Below are 17,256 nucleotides of genomic sequence, written 5' to 3' on the forward strand. Positions count from 1 at the left end.
AGGCTCCTAGCCCGTGACAGCTGGACTGCTATAAAAAATATCAAGTAACCTTAGCTTTACTAGTTCATTTCTAACCAGAAGGCATATTAAACCACTCAGGGAGAGGGCAGGGCTAAGGTCGCACATAAGTTTTAGCCTACTAAGAGAAAGAGCTAATTATTATTAACTATAGGATAGGATTGAGACTCTACAGTGAGAGAGGACTAGGTAAAAATAAATAGCTTAAAGCTGCACAGCTCTAGAATTATTATAATAAATTCCTGAGTTGTAGGCAAGGCTGAAGCTGCGCCGGACACCAGTTCCTTGTCTGTGGATGTTGTGTCCTAACGAGAATTTGAGTATGGTACACATATGCTTCCCAAATGCCAGTTTGCACTGGTCAAAGACGTTGGCCGGCATCACGATCGCTGCGTGTAGACGTCATGAGAGTCAGAAGGGTTAGACTAAAACATCCAATTTTGTCAACACCACCGCTATCGCTATCTCGATCCATATGAGAGAACAAGCCCTGGGGGATCATTCACACCCAATCAGTATCACGTACATCCAGTCATGGTCTCCGCTGTCCCACCATATAATTGCCTGGAGCTGAGCTTCCTTCTAGGTCAGTCATCAATCTTACGATTGGTTGACTAGATTACCCGGTGATAAAATATATTGTCTAGCGAAGTCGGTCGGGGAGATACTTTGCGAGCACCGTGCCAATGGAATAGACGACCCCGAAGACAATTGGGCCACCAATGGCCACCGCAAGTCCATATCCAAGAATGAACCACCCCAAGACCACGTCTTTGAACATGCCAACGGTAAAGGAAGTTAAGATAAGTAACCCTATTGCCAAGATATGCAACGCCAAATACCATAGTACAAGTCGCCATATTCGTTTAAAGATGTTGGCCTTGAAAAGTTTCGTAACATCTTCCTCGATCAAATTGAAGAAGGCCAATGAGACAACGACAGCAACCGCAAATGCTCCAAGAAGAACAGAAACTCCAAGGAAGTCGTATAATAGAACTCCTGCATCCTTGAATCTTGATTGCATACTAAGAATCCCAGCAGCAAGTGACAAGGGAAGAAATATCGTGGCAAGAATCGTCAGCCGCTCCACGTTTCTAGCTTGTTTCAAGGTCCGGTCCAAGTCAAGGAATTTCACATTTTTATCCATCTCGTTGTTCAATCTCGCGAGGCGGTTCCTGATCTCCTTACAGTATTCTCGAAGCTCTGTCTCGATTCTGGAAAACGTTGTCCCCGTATTGAAGTCTGAGTCTCGTAGTTCAGGCAACGTCTTCATGGCAACATTCAGGAGAGATTCAAGCGTTTCCGCCAAATCATTGCCAATGTTAGACAGCAAACAGTAGTAGGAGGCGTCGGTAGCCATTTCTCTGAGGACCCAGCGTCGCAGTTTGGACGAGCGGGCGTCAAAATCCCTTCTACGTCGCGGCACATACTCATTTTCGAATTCTTGAAGGGACCGAAGAAAAAGATTTAGATTGGCGTGCTGATATTGGAGGAGAAATGTCTGCTTCCAATTCTCTTCAGTCCGAATTGGCCTATAGACGGGTTCCAGTCGCAGCAACGATTCCAAAACTAACTTGGCTGCAGGGGAATAAAATGATGACTCTTGATCGCGGTTGTTTCTAGTAGCTGCCGCCCAGGTTTGTTCAGGGTGCATAGTCTTACAAGAGATAAGAACTAATTGAAAATATTGTTAGTTTTTTAATAACAGGCGACAAGGATGGAGACGGACCTGTAAATTGCCTGTTTGGGGCCTCGTGAAACCTTAGTCTTTTCCTGATCGATGCCAAGACAGGCAGTGGCCTTTGAAACATTTCTCGAAGGTCTTCGAGGAATTGTCGCACCTCGTCAGTGAGGGTTCTTAAGGGTGACCGTTCGCCGAAAGATTCCCAGAGGTCACTCGAGGTTGAAAATTGCCTCGATCTGTTGAATTCAACACCCTCAACCAGGTACCACTTATTCTGGTCAGCATCAGACCTCAATAGACACATGGCCGCGTGAAAACCTGTGCTATACTCGTCTTCGTTCGATCTTATACGCAGAAAACGATGCCAATGGTCCTTGAGACGTTTTTGGAAGGCTCTGTTGCCGCCGACTTCGTCAAGATACACCCGGATTGAACATGCGTCTTGCTCTTCTTCTTCCAGCTTTCCGAATGCTGCAGACATATCAGAGAAATGTTGAGAGTCAACAACTTCTTTATAGACGCATGTCGCAGAAATGGGAATATCATAGACGCCAAGATAATAATCACTGGCAGAAGTAGCCTGGGGGAAGATTTCTGTGACGAGCCCAAGTGTCAGAGCGGGAATGTCAATAATGGCATTTAGTAAATCCATGATTTTTTTTATAAATTTGCTGGCATGTTCAGTTGATGCGGATGTAGCTCTGGGAGGAGCATGACCTGCTATGTGGTGTTTGAAGCAACAAGCCAGCTCATCTTCTGTACGGCCTGAGAACTAACCTTGCCTGGTCAGCTTCCCTGACCTCACGTGAGTTGGACTTGCAATCCAGAGCATGTCATGTCAAGGTGACTGTCCGTTTGTGGCTGCCGAAATGGCTGGCAGGCGCCCATGCCACTTGTTTTGGTGCCCGGCGGTTATCCTCACCCAATAGTGACCTTGATCAGCACTTGAGGCTGACATCTGCGCATTGATGAGGGTGCCTCAGCGCACCCTCACTTGCACTATTTCGTAAAGGAAGGTTGTCATCCAACCCCAGTTCACAGGGCTGACCCCCTCATTCGCAGAAGTTGCTCTTATCTACTCGACACACGCCGCTCTGCAAAGAGCCAAGAGTTTTATTTCCCTCCCCTTTCCCCGTCCGTCTTCAAACACCTAGTTATCTTTTGGCACACTTGAGGCTAACTCCAATAGAAATCTTAGAGGAATCTAAGCTATACATACGTAATACTTAACAAGGGGCATGGTAGGAAAATCAACAGGGGGTTGAGTCTTTAGACTCTTTCCTCTTTGCTTAGTAAATCATAGTCAAGTTGTCCTAGGAGCATTGTACACAGACATGATGGGTTCAGGGGCCGCGGGGGTGGGAGGGAGGTTTACTCAGTGCGAGGCCTATGGCTTCGCCAAGCGGACTCCTTCGTCCCTTCAGCAAGGATTTCCACCCGAAATAATTTATCCTTTGTATAACGCTTGCTTCGCATTCGGACGATCTACTGGGAGGATAACGTAGAGCCATCCTAAGGAGAGAAGCGTCAGGGGTGTGTGCCGCCAATGCCTTCACTGGGTGACTAGGGCCTGGGGGAAAGACATTTGGTTCGACGGCCCGAACCGAACAAATGAAACTTGGTAGGCGCCAAGCTTCAGGATTTGATGCAGTTATCGCGAAGCAAGGCTACTGACTGGTGTTTATGTTAATAGATAAATGTCAAATTGAAGGAACGCCACTAAAGTAGGATATATCGAGCACTATGCGTGGATTGTTTGATTGAATTAGAGGCCGTTGAGAACGGTGCAGGAGACTAATCCTCGTACAAGCTGGCATCAAACTCCAGAGCGCGCTGGGCTGGAATGCTGTAATGGTTGTTTCTGGTCGTCTATCTGGATGCATGTCGTCAGCCTGTCGGAGACAGCGATTACAGACAGCCTTCCGCGGACAGCTCTGTGGCTCACCTGGACCAGCTGTTTGTCATATAAGGGATTGGTCGTCTGACACAGATGACCAAACTTTGGGGACTGTGTATGGCCAACAGCAGACAGGGTGTTGCCGCGCACTCAACCTCGTCTTGCAGTGATTTGCCCATTTTCACTGTCTTCTGCATGCAACAGACGCTACGAAATGCCGCAACCATATTCAGTAAATATATCGCTCTTGGTGTGCTGGTGCGAAATCTGCTTAACTATAAATCATGCAGTCATGTTTGCTTATATTATCAAATAAATCCTATAGATATCTTAGTGGTGTGGCTAGGATACTAGAAAAATAGGTAGGAATCTGAATACTAGAGGTTACCTGACTAGATAGTATGGATATATCCATTATCCATAATCCAATCCCCATGGATATAAGGGTGGGTTAGATAGGTCATGGATCAACCCATAATCCGCATGGGTTGGATTGAACCCCTTGCGGATCCATCCAAATCCAATCCACGACCAGTCTAGGGTATACTTTTACACTTCGTTATTCACATTTCACCCTACTTGATAAATATTACTATACCCCTATCCTAATTTTAGACTGGCGTAGTGCTGGTCTTCCTACGTCAACACAATGTTCCAGACTGGGGAATTGCTGGGAGGGACAAAGTATGAATACAGCATACTGTTCTGATTGACAATGGCATAAACCTAGATGCTGACAAATAGAAGGAGAATGGCTAATTGGCATGTTGTGCCTAAGAAAGCAGATCCCCAAGGTATCGATCTGGAAATCGGGCCAACCTTTCAATGGTGGTGCACAATGTCGCCAGTAAGCCAGCAGCTTCCGGCTGGGACATGACTGCAGTTGAGACGCAGACCTGGACAAGCAGCCGGTCCTTCAATGGATAGGTAAACACGAAAAGCTCCGACAGCGCCGTGAAATTGTGCGTGAGCGAGAAGGTGGACCCCACGCCACCCAAGGGTAGCTTATAATCACTATCAAAGTTTTGATGCTGAACAATGGATTGTATTTCCGTCGTCGCTGGCCAGGAGGTGGCATTGCGCACAATGTCGCCAAACTCGACAAAATCGTGGCGCATACTGCGGGTGTGCTGCTCCTGGAGGTGCTGGAGCAACTCGCGGGCGGTCATGGAATAGGGCTCGATTGACGCCCGCACTGGAATAAAATTGATGCAGGGCCCCAGCACCTTGTCGGCGTGGGCCAGGGGCAGGCTGCGTCCATTCACTGTCTGGGTGAAGGTGACATCGAGGTGACCGGTCTTCTGCCAGAGGACGTGAGCCCACGCCGCTTTGATCAATGTCGCCATTGTGACCCCTGCAGGCGGCTCTGGGGGCGGCGAGACATCCTGGTTCTCCCAAAGGGTCGTCACCGCGCTGGTGGGGATAGTTTGATCCGAGGGCGGGAGCGCAGTTAGGGTTGAGCCTTTCAACAGACTGCGCCAGAAGCCTAAAGCTGCGTCTCGTGGCTGCTGTGTTCTTTCATACAGGAAAGCAGAGTAATCGACGACTGCTTGAGGGATGGAACCGTCATTGTAAGCAACGGCTATATCGTTAAATAGAACCGGGATTGAGACGGCGTCCCATTGCGCATGGAGAAGGCGAATGATGAAGGTATGGTGTCGCTTATCGTGACTGGACAGCAGGATAAACTGGGTTGGTAGGCTCGGTAACACCTTGTTTCCGGTGGCATCCGCCTGCCACAACGACTGCTGGAACTCGGCGACGTCGGGAAGGTCAGCAACATGCTGGAAAGGGAGCTCCATGCCACGAAGGACCACCTGAATGAGCTGACCGTCGTGCATCGTGAAGAGCGTTCGCAAAATCGTGTGCTTCCTCAGGGCAACTTTGCAGGCCTCGCGGAGACGGTCAACATCGACCGTCCCCGTGAGGGAGAACGTGTAATGGTGTGTCGTTTGACGGACCAAGAAGAACGACTGCACCTCCGTGCATGGAAAAAGGTCCACCAGCTCTGCTTGGGACGATACCAGACCCAGTGCGCGGAGACACTTAAAGTACCGGGCAGGATCTTGGATTGGGGACAAGGACATTGGGGGAACGAATTGGTCAGGGCCGCCCGCCACATCATCTGGATGCTGGGCTCCCACGGCGGCGAGATCCCTGAGCTTCGGTTTATCAAAAATGTCGGCCACTGTAATACGTAGTCCATGCTCCCTTGCCAATGGTGCCGCCTTCATGGCCATGATTGAGTCGCCGCCCAACCGGAAGAAAGAGTCCTCAGCCCCAATGCTCGACGCCGGGAGCTGGAGTATCTCAGACCATACGTCTCGCAGAATGCGTTCCGGTTCGGTCGTTACTCGCTTTTCACCCCCATCCGAACTCCGTCGATAGGCCTGAAGCTCCTGCTGCGACAGGGCAGCTGCCACCTTCCGTAGTTGTCGACGATCTGCTTTGCCACTAGCACCGTATGGCATGTGTGAGAGTGGCAGATAGATGGCAGGAATCATGTAGCTCGGCACTATGCTCTCAAGACGTGTCTCTGCTTGCAGGGCATCAGCGACGAAGATGTCGCTACACGGCTGCAAGAGGCCCTCGGCTGGGCATTCGGCTCTCAGGACAAACGCAACGAGGGCACTCTGCCCATGATCAAACTCTATGACTTCAGCCACGACGTCCGTTGCCCCGGGAAATGCCTGCTGTACATGGGTTTCCACCTCGCCCAGTTCTAGGCGCTGCCCTCGCACCTTGGCCTGAGAGTCCTTGCGACCAAGGTAGACCAGGGAGCCATCACTGTCATATTTAACAATATCTCCAGTCTTGTACAGACGAGAAGACCGCCCACCTCGTGCCTCTCGGAGCCAGGGCGGAGGCTGGATAAATACCTCTGCTGTCTTGCCCGGAGCATTAAGATAACCACGCGCGACGAGTGCACCCTCAATCACCAGTTCTCCAGGGGCCCCAATCGGGGCAAGCACTCCGTGATTCTCCGGGTCAACCACCCAACAGGTCCCTCCCGTGGCGAATCCAATATTGCTTGGGTTGGTCTGATGGGTGATCTTATCCTGAATCGTGGAAACGACGGAGCACTCTGCTGGCCCATATGTATTGAGAAATCTGACCCGATCGGCCCACATCGAGACATCTATAGCCTTGACCTTTTCGCCAATTAGTGACAGAACCTCAAGTGAATATAGCTCCTGGTAGTCGGCAATTGTTCGCGCAAAAGTCGGGGTTAGCATAGCGTGGGTGGTGCGCATGGCTTGAACCGCAGCTACGAAACCATCACGACGTTGCGCTTCGGACAGTATACACACGCAGCCGCCCACCATGAGAGTACTTAGGATGTCCATAATGCTGACATCGAACGCATATGCAGAGAATTGCAATACTCGGGAAGAACTGCTGAGATTTAGGACCGGAATATGGGCGGCGGCGGCAGTGCAGTAGCAGCCGTGTTCGATAACCACCCCCTTGGGTTGTCCCGTTGATCCGGAGGTGAAAACAATGTACAAGGCCTGCTGGGGACGACTTTGAGGGGCACACCAATGTGCAAGATCGTTAATCCATTGGCGGTGATGCTCGCCCACGATGATGTGATCCTTACAAAGTGACGCCCCGGCCGCCGAATATGTCTCAGATACCAGGATAACGGGCGCCTGGAGTTGCTCGCAGATGGCGTGGAGCCGGTTAAACGGATGTGACGGATCAAGAAGGACAAAAGCACCGCCGGCCTTGAGCACTGCCATGATTGCGACTATCGTCCACCTTGACTTCTCGAAATACAGCGGTACAGCAGTCTCCAGGTGGACTCCATGGGCGGCCAGGTGTTGCGCCAATGAGGACGACAATGCATCAAGCTCTCTGTACGAAAACTCGCCATCCCATCCACAGACTGCCGGGGCATCCGGATATTGCTCACATCGCTCTTGAATAATGTCGTGGACACAGTGGTGCGATATGACCGGTGGCATTCTGCTGTTCCACGAAATGATCTCTGCCTTGTCAGAACGACTGAGGGGTTGGACCTCTTGCACCCGGATGTTTGGCGGTCCATTCATTATTTGCGCGAGCACATCTACAAAGTACGATAGGACTCGTCGCATCTGGCGCTCAGCAACTACCTGCGGATCAAAAGACATTTGAAGCTGGATGGTACCATTCTTGCGCGCGTGACAAGACAGCAGGATGGCATAGTTACTGAAGGACGTCCACTCGGTTAAGGACTCGCCCAGCTGGAACATGCCGACATCTTCGCCTTCCTCTTGTTGTACAATCAGGAGAGTCTGGAAAGAACAGGCGGCCTGCGCATCATCCCCAAATCGGCGGATATTCTGCAGGCCGGTATGCTCGTGGGGAATGGTGTTCGTCCGCGTATCCTGCACGTGCTGCAGCATCTGTGCCAGTGGTGCTTCTCCATCCATCAGCACGCGTAGAGGGATGGTCGAAATTGTAGGCCCAGTCATCGTTTCGATCCCAGGAACAGGTGCGGACCGACCAGAGACGGTAACTCCGAAAACCACGTCGCGGCTGCGCTGGTACCGAGACTGTACAATGGCCCAGGCGAGCAGGATCTTGGTGGTGATTGTGGCTCCGCTGCCTTGACGGGTAATATTGCCGAGCGTTGTTTCTTGTTCAATCACGCTCGAAGGGGCTGGGCGATAGGTGACGGACGGCAGCTCTGGGAATGGGATGGCCTCAAGACCTGCAAATGTTTGTCTCCAGAAATTCTCGTGGCCTGCGGCTTCGTCTTGGAGGAAGCGAATAAAGGGCGAAAAGGGACGGGGTGTCAACGTGAGCTGACCACAGTATGATGCCTCTACGTCTCGGAAGATATGTGTCATTGAGATAGCATCGTAGCTGGCATGATGCATCGTCAAGTGTAACCGCGGTCGCCTGGTTTCGTTTCCCGGACACACCATAAAGTACGCCATGGGCCGTCCTGGCTGCATGCGCTGGCGAGCTTTGTTCATTTGAGACTCGGTGAAGTCCTCCGTCACCTCCCAAGGGATCTGCGGATCGCACAGAACTACCTGGTAGAGTCGATTGTCGGGCGCCTGCATCATGCGTGTCCTCAGGATCGGATGAGAGCCTGCCACATGCTCCCATGCCTTCCTCAGTTTCGAAAGATCGACGTGCGGCGGTAACTGGTAAATCCATTGGCCAACATAAGCAGTCGAGTCGCGTGCGGTGCTAGCCAGAAAACCTTCCTGAAGAGGGGTGCAGGGGTAGATATCTTCGATCTGCCTTGGAGAAATCTGATATTTCTCCGCGATTTGAACCAGCGCCTCCTTTGTACCCTTATCCACCAGAGAGAACGGGGGTGGGTCCACAGCTGATATAGACCCGGTAGCAGAACTTAGAAGCTTCGCCTGATCAAGCAAGATCGGATGTGAAAAGACCTGGCTGACTGCCAGTTGCAGCCCCCTGGAGCGGCAGCAAGTTCCAACCGCCATGGCCTTGATGGAATCCCCGCCCAAGTAGAAGAAGTTGTCATGAACGCCCACAGACTCCCGCTCTAGACCTAGCACCTGTGCCCATACTTCCTGCAGGACTCGTTCATCTGGCGTAGACGGGGGTATTTTGGATATGTCACCCTGCCGGTGCCTCTGGAGTTCATCGACAGTCAAATGTTCGGCGGCCTCGTGGAGACGACGACGGTCGATCTTGCCACTGCCGCTTAACGGGATGAATGACACTGGCAGGAACAACTGTGGAATCATATAGCTCGGAATCAATGAGCGCAAGCGCTCATGCGCTGCGTGGGCACCTCGTTGGAAAGACGCATCGGGAGAGAGAATGAGACCCTGGGGTGCAGCACCGCGACTACCGTCCCTCAGACACACGAAGGCGACAAGTGTTGGAGTACGCTGCGGGCCGAGGGAAACCAATTCAACCACAGCGTCCGTTGATTCCTGAAAGCATCTCTTAACATGGCTTTGGACTTCCTCGAGCTCAATGCGCTGCCCGCGGACCTTGACCTGGAGGTCTTTCCGGCCAACAATCCGGATGGTACCGTCGTCCATATGGCTCACGATATCCCCTGTCTTATAAAGTCGTCCCATCGGCGATTGGTCTGGGTACAGCCTGCGGTGCCAGTTTGGGGGTTCAATAAATGACATTGCAGTCCTCTGTGCGTCATTCAAATAACCTTTGCCGACAATAGGGCCCTCGATCAGTAACTCTCCCTTCGCGCCGATAGGGACCAGGCGTTGGTGATCCTGCGAGTCTACCACCCAACACCGACAGCCCACTGGAAGGCCAATGACCCTGGGGTCACTGTTGGATCGAACGGTGTGCTGTGCGGTTGCCGTGACCGCGCACTCAGCCGGGCCATACTCATTGACTAACCGGAACCTTTGGCCGGTCAAACAGCCAAGATCGGAGGGCAGCAGGGGCTCCCCACCGACTATCAATACTTCCAGTGATGCCAGCTGACTGAGGTCCAATGTTCGAGCCAGGGAAGGGGTCAGGAATGCGTGAGTTATCTGAAACCGGTTGGCAGTATCTAGGAACGAGTCTTTCCGCTCGGACTCTGAAAGGATGCAAACACAAGCCCCAGCCAGAAGCGTGCTTAACGTCTCCATAATACTGATGTCAAAAGCATGAGAGGCAAAGTGAAGCACACGGGACGTATGCTTGATAGCATGCACTCGGTTGTGCGCAACGGCACTGGCGCCAAAGTTCCGGTGCTCGATTACGACGGCCTTGGGCGTCCCAGTGGATCCGGATGTAAAGACTGCGTAGAGAGCATGATGTGGCTGTACTCTCCGCGCCGTTGTCAGCGGCTCACGGTTCAGCTCCTTCTCAATGAAGGCTATTTGTGGGCCAAGGGTTGTACTGCGAGGAAGCATGGTCTTTGATGATATGACAAATTCAGCCCGGAGCGAGGTGCAAATGTATCGTAGTCTGTCATCCGGGTGGGCAGGGTCCAGCAGCATGAAAGCAGCCCCTGCCTTGATCACCGCGACCATGGCTACTGCTGTCCACTTACTGCGATCCAGAAAGATGGGAACATAGTGCCCTGCTCCCAGCCCCTGGCTCACCAAACCGGCAGCGATCTTACTCGACAGCCGGTCAAGTTCCCCAAACGTAAAATTGCCGTCCCATGAGCGAACTGCGGTATGCTCTGGTCGCTGCACAAAATGCTGCTCCAGAAGATCCGTTATGCAGGTACCGGTAACCATCAGCGGTGATCGTTCATTCCAGGCCTTCATCCTCTGCAACTCACTGTCAGTTACAGAGGGAAGGCCGTCTAGGGTGGTTTCTGGATTGATAACTGCCTGGTGAATGACGGCTTCGAAGAGGTCAAGCATCAGACGGACCCTTTCAGCCGGAAGAATACGCGCATCAAAGTTCGCCTCAATGTAAATCTCAGGGCTGTCTTCGTTTAGGCTACACACTAAAGCTAACGCAGTAGCGGCAAAGCCCCCGACGACGGTAGAATCAGCCTGAACGTTTGACCAAAGCGTAGACTTGGAGGTAGCGTGGTCCCAGGCCGGTTGGACGACCAGATGACTCTGAAATCGGCAGCGAGCCTCAGCCTCCTCACTGTACCTCCGAATATTTTGTAAACCTGCCTGCTCGAACGGAATCATCTCCCCCAATTGTGTTTGGAGCTTGGTCAAGGTTTCGAGAAGGGTCTCATGAGGCCTTAGCTGAACACGCAGAGGCACATTAGCAATTGTCGGTGCGACCATCTGGTCAACCCCTTTGACAGCTGCACCGCGCCCGGTTACCGTGATGCCAAAGACGACATCTGATGAGGAGGTGTGATTAGCAAGCACGATGGCCCAGGCCACCTGGAGCAGTGTCGATTTTGTATATCCTTTGTGCACGTCCGTCGAGAGTCGGAGGACACGGGTATGGTTGCTGTCGGCTATCGGCGTCTGTACGGATGAAATAGCGGGTAGTACGCCTGCATCGAGGCCGGCGAACTGTTGCTGCCAGTATTTGCGTAGCTGCTCCTCGTCCTGGTGGACACAGGTATGGGATACGAAAGTCGCAAACGAAGGGGTTGGTGCAACGGCTATCTGACGGAGGTACCTGTATTCAAGCTGCTGCTGCACAAGCTGCATGGACCAGCGGTCACAGAGAGCGTGGTGAATTGTTATAACGAATTTAGCTTCCCGGGATGCATTTACCAAGGCTGCCTCTAGTAGGATATCACCAGTTGCCATTGTATGCGCTCCCACCTCTCGCAGGTATGTCTCCAGCTCATCGTTTGCCCTATTTAAAGGGGCTGGGCCGGTGCGAAGGACCACTTGTAGTAGTCCGTTGGCCTTTGTCTGTACGATTCTGGTTCGCAAAATCTGGTTGCTATCCATCACATGCTGCCACGCAGTCAGGAGGCGCGGTATCTCCACAGCGCGCTGCAAAGTAAATACAAAGCGCGCAACACCTGCACCAGGGCGGTTGGCGGAGAGAGCGATCAGGCCCTCCTGCATTGGTGTACAAGGGTATATATCTTCGATATCCTCCGGTGGGACATGACATTGCGTTGATACCTCCAGGAGGAGGCGATTTCTTGCCACTTCGTCCGCCGCGTCTTTGAGAAGTTGGAATGGCTTTACGGGTGCCCTTGGCTCTGCAGCTCGCTGATCGATGCGCCGTTTGTCCAACAACTCTGCTAGATTGACCAAGCGGGGATACTTGAATATGTCGGCGACGTTCAGGTGATAATGGTTTTGGCGGGCCAATCCGACCAGCTTCATGGCTCTGACTGAGTCCCCTCCTAGGTCAAAGAACAAGTCGGTGAGTCCCACTCGTTCTAGGGGCACGTTGAGTACCTGGGCCGTCCATTGCTGGATTTGGAGCTCGCTTTCAGTTAGAGCGACTCTGCTGGGCCGAATCGTCTTTGTCAACGCCACCAGTCGCTCTCGCGAGTACAGATGAGCCCTCTCCCTCAGCCGCCGACGGTCGACCTTGCCAGAAACGGTGACAGGGACGTAGCGCGTGGGGATGAAAAGGTCCGGGACCATATAGGGCGGCAGGGCCTCGTTTAGAGAGCTTCTAAGTTCTTGGATGCTTTCCCGCAGTTTGCCATTCGCGGGGGTAAACCATGATTCCTCCACCTCGCCGTGCTCTGATAGACCATTCCTACAAGTGTCAATGAGGAGGAAGGCTGCCAAAGTGGGGTGACCGTGTCCGTCGGAGTCCGCCGGTTCCACGATCTCCGCAATGACCTTCTTGACGGTAGGCGTTCGCCGGGCAATATGATATTCAACCTCGCCAAGCTCGACACGCTGGCCTCGTACCTTCACCTGGGTTCCTTTCCTGGATAGATAGGCAACACTCCCATCCGATTGGTACCGAACTAGATCTCCCGTTCTGTACAGCCGTCGGGACTGTTGACCCTCCCCAATAAATGAAGCCATCCATGACGGCGGGGAGATGAAGGCCTCAGCCGTTCGTCCCGGTTCCTTCAGGTATCCCAGCGCTAAGCTAGGCCCCTCGATGAGCAATTCCGCTTCTGCGCCAATTGGGGCCAAACGATGATGGTCTTCAGGGTCCACCAGCCAGAGCTTTCCCCCGGCACATCTGCCGATAATACTATTCGACTCCGGAGTGCGAATCTGCTCTGAAACAGCGCAGATACCTGCCCACTCCGTTAGGCCATAGGCCTGAAAAAGATAGACAGCCTTGGCCCACATCTCAATCTGAGCTTTTCGGGGCGGCTCACCGGCCATGCCAATGGTCCGAAGAGATGGAACCTGATGCGGACTGAGAACTTGGAGAGCCGTTGGCGTCATTAGCGCCCAGTCAGCCTGCATGTCCGTGATTGCGCCAGCGAGCCGATTATACCGATCGTCTTCCGACGGCATGCAGATGGTTCCTCCTGCGGTCAAAGTGCACCAAATCTCGATGAGCGAGATTCCAAAGGTAAATGATGCAAATTGGAGAACTCGGCTCCGGTTGCTAATTCGTAGGGCTTGACTGTGATTTGCCACAGAGGAAAGCGCCGCATGGCCGACAACACAACCTCGGGGTGTGCCGGTGCTCCCTGACGTAAAGAAGCAGTATGCAGGGTTATCTGGGTCGGTGAAGGGCTCCCGATATTCTCTTTCGTCTCTCAAGGATTCCATCATCTGGCGCGAACAAACTAACTTGTGCGGCACCCAGTCTGGTACGTTGACTGCCTCTTGCACGGAAGTAATCATACACGCTGGGCTAATCATGTCTAGAATTTCGTTCCGTCGACTCAATGGATGAGATGGGTCGAGAGGCACGAAGGCAGCGCCAGTCTTGTTGATGGCCAGCAGCGCCACGATGGCCCATGCGGATTTTTCGAAACAGACCGCGACCAGCTTTCCCGGGGCGATTGCAAGCCTCTGCAAATAGGCCGCCAAGTGAGAGGACAGAGCGTCGAGCTCGGTATAAGTGAACGTCTCGTCCCAGGCATGGACGGATTGTTTGTTCGGATGCAGCAACGCCTGCTCGTGAACTAGACTGTGGATGCTGCAACACGGCCTTTCTGCCACCTCGTGGCTGTTCCAGCGCTGAATCTGGCCGCGTTGTATTGCAGTTGAGATGTCATCTATGCCTTGTTGAGGGTTTTCGATAACTGATGAGATGGCGTGAATGATATAGTCGCACATCAGCTGCGCGTGGCCTGGCGACAATGTCCATGGCTTGTATCGCACCTTTAATTTTAGATGCTTGTCTATGTTTGTTGCAACAAGAATAATGCTGCAAGTCTAGGAAATTCCTAAGTCAGTGGCAGCTTGGTTCCCCATACAATTCTATCTCACCTCTTCCAGTTCAAGCGTCTGTTCAAAACTATCCTGCTGGTCAATCACTATAGCCGTGTTGAATAACGCTCGATGCGATGTTGTGCAGGGGCTCAGGCTCCAGCTCTCAGGCCGAAAGAGCTCGCCAACCCTCTGGTCTGGCACAAGTGGCGCAGAAAGTGCTTGGCTTTGCGGCTTTGCTCCATCTTCTCCCACGTTGAGGAACTCAAGGCCCATTACTACTCTCTCCTTCCTGGTGTACTGACGAAGGATTACTGCCCACACAGCGGCCAAAAAATAGGGAACCTGCACTTGGGTCTGATGGCAGAACTGAGGTACATGTTTGAATGTGTCCAGTTCAGCCTCCAACCTGTGGTGTGTGCTTTCTGGATGGGGCATCCGATCATTGATATCCGGGAAGAGGGAGTACTGCTCGGTCGCCATAACGAGAGTAGTATATTAGATGATGGCAAAACGTGTCGAATCTTGCATTTGCAACAAGAGCTCGAGTCTGATATTTACGTCTGCCTCTAATGCCGCCCCAATACCTCATGACAGTATATTCCCCTGTCGTTACATAATGATATTCGAACACCGAATGGAGCATAACATTAGACGATTATTCTATCCCCCTTGCTTTGCTGGGCATCAACCCCTTCGTTCTAATGCAGAAGGTGAGTTTTCGGTCTGTTGCCACTCCAGAGCACTGTTGACCGCTTCTTGCTGCAGCTGGACCCAGTATTCTCTGCGGATCTCGATCATGACCTTTGGGAAATTCACAGGCGTAATTTCAGTGATGTCTACTTGTTGTGATAGCCTCCAGCAGTTCAACTTCGGTAGTCATAGACCATGGCTCCGATGCCCCAGCTGCATGATCTAGGCGGACACCCTACTCCCACCCTGCTCACCCTGCCATGGTACAGTGGAATGCCAAATGTTTGAATCCAGGATATTTATTAGGCATAGTGGGTGAAAATTGACAATAGCTTTACCTTGCAGCGGATACGATACGCTTTCCACGGGGCTTTGCGCAAGGACTTTGACTCCTTGCTCTACGGTTCTAAGACGCTGCCGCTCTTCAATTGCCGTAGGGGCTGTATGGAGCAGGCCTTACTTCACATAAAAATGCCCAACTTCTTACCGAGCGTTTCCGTAGATTCGAGCTTCTTCTTTCCGTTCCCGCCAACTACTGCCTCATCGATTATTATTCCTCAAACCGAAACAATGACCATTTCCGCTGGAAGTGGGCCGGATGGGGTGGTTACGCCGCATTCGAGTGGGATCAGAGTCATTGTCGTGGGACTCGGAATCGCCGGTATAACAGCGGCCGTTGAATGCCACCGTAAAGGGCACAGTGTGATTGTGGTGGACAAAGTGCAGTCCATTAGGCCGCATGGTAAGCTCGGTAGTTGGTGTCTTATTATCCCATGTCCTGATCAGTCAAATTCTAGGAGATCAGATTGGAGTTGGAGCCAACGCCGCTCGCGTTCTGGGGAAATGGAGGAATGGTGAATTCTTCAAGGATGTGCTGCCTTTTATTCACCATATCAAGGCAATGGAAATGCACGACGACACGGGGAAGCTATACTTCGTCAATGACACCGTCGGATTTCACCCTCCGGACGGGTACATGGTGAATCGAGGGGAGCTAGTGCGGCTTATGTACGAGTATGCCCAGTCTTTGGGTATAGATATACGGCTAGGCCAGGTGGTCTCAGAGTACTGGGAATCGGCCACTGAGGCGGGAATCATTGTCAATGGCGAGCGGCTTGCCGCTGACTGCGTCATTGCCTGTGACGGTGTCCATGGCAAGGCGCGGAGCGTAGTCCTGGGAGAGGACGTCGCTCCCGATCCAACAGGCTACTCGATGTTTCGAGCGTACTTCGACTCTAACATTCTCGCAGACGACCCCCAAGCTAACTGGATCCTCGAAGGGACTGAAAACCGGGATAGAAGTCAGGTGTTTGCCCGGGAGGGCTACCTCTTGCTTGTATACACAGGACGGCTCGGCAAAGATGTTGGTTGGATGCTCACCCATGAGGTAACCCGCCCTTCTTCTGTTTTCTTAAATTATACCCACGGCATGATTTAAACATCAGATCATGTATATATAGGACTATCGGGGAGCGAGCGAGTCTTGGTCAACTTCGGTGGACCCAGATGAAGCCATCCGGATTCTTCAAGACTGGCCTGTCAGGGATCGGATTGTGCCCATCGTGCGACACACCCCCAAGGAGAAGCTCATCGATTTCCAACTGCTTCTTCGACCACCATTGCCCACTTGGGTATCTGGCAAAGGCCGAATACTGCTCATAGGAGATGCTGCTCACCCCAATTTTCATACCTCCGGTCAAGGCGCTGCCCAAGGTATCGAGGACGCAGCTACCGTGGCCATCGCCCTCGAGCTGGCAGGAAAGGCAGGGGTTCCTTTAGCGTTGCTTACAATGGAGAAGATAAGGTAATATTGCGTAGAATATGTGCCGGATTATGCAGCGGAGCGAAATAAACTAAACATCTTCCAGGTATCAACGGGCCACAATTATCCAGTCGAGCGGCCTGCAGATTCAGGACAGCCTACGATTTGACAAAGCTGCGATCGAGAAAGATCCAACACGAGCCAGGATTCCTCGTCCGCGGTGGATCTTCGACCATGATTGCCAAGCGTATGCCTACCAACACTTCCACGCCGCCGCTCAAGCAGTTCAGAGTGGGGAGGAGTATCATCCGCGGAACATCCCCGTCGGTGGAGAATACCAGCTGGTCCATGACTTCAAGGGGTTAAAGAACACAGAAAGCATGTAGTTGCAGATTTTATAGTATTGCAGTTGAATGTGAACCAATCAATAACCTTGTCTACTTTTCCACAGCTGCAGAACTCCTCTCCAGCTTGGGCAGTCATTCTGAATCATAGCTAAAATACCGCAGACCTGATC

The 17,256-nt window shown here is 52.2% G+C and overlaps 3 protein-coding genes across 3 annotated transcripts; 1 reads left to right on the forward strand and 2 right to left on the reverse strand.

The window, feature by feature from the left end:
* Positions 1 to 661: 661 nt before the first annotated feature.
* On the reverse strand, positions 662 to 1,378 carry NFIA_057950 (uncharacterized protein; the record flags this gene model as incomplete). The annotated part of the gene is made up of 2 exons (XM_001258341.1): positions 662 to 990; positions 1,045 to 1,378. 2 exons carry the CDS (start codon positions 1,376 to 1,378, stop codon positions 662 to 664), a joined length of 663 nt encoding a protein of 220 aa, XP_001258342.1.
* A 2,994-nt stretch (positions 1,379 to 4,372) lies between these two features.
* Positions 4,373 to 14,767, reverse strand: NFIA_057960 (putative nonribosomal peptide synthase; the record flags this gene model as incomplete). The annotated part of the gene is made up of 2 exons (XM_001258342.1): positions 4,373 to 14,290; positions 14,345 to 14,767. The coding sequence occupies 2 exons, from the start codon at positions 14,765 to 14,767 to the stop codon at positions 4,373 to 4,375; spliced, it is 10,341 nt and encodes a 3,446-aa protein (XP_001258343.1).
* A 405-nt stretch (positions 14,768 to 15,172) lies between these two features.
* Positions 15,173 to 17,125, forward strand: fqzB (FAD-dependent monooxygenase fmqB; the record flags this gene model as incomplete). Its single annotated transcript, XM_001258343.1, has 5 exons — positions 15,173 to 15,240; positions 15,310 to 15,719; positions 15,775 to 16,364; positions 16,438 to 16,781; positions 16,846 to 17,125. 5 exons carry the CDS (start codon positions 15,173 to 15,175, stop codon positions 17,123 to 17,125), a joined length of 1,692 nt encoding a protein of 563 aa, XP_001258344.1.
* Between the last annotated feature and the right edge of the window lie 131 nt (positions 17,126 to 17,256).

The sequence above is a fragment of the Aspergillus fischeri genome, genomic scaffold, assembly GCF_000149645.3.
Source record: "Aspergillus fischeri NRRL 181 1099437636266 genomic scaffold, whole genome shotgun sequence".
Classification (NCBI taxonomy): Eukaryota; Fungi; Ascomycota; class Eurotiomycetes; order Eurotiales; family Aspergillaceae; genus Aspergillus; species Aspergillus fischeri.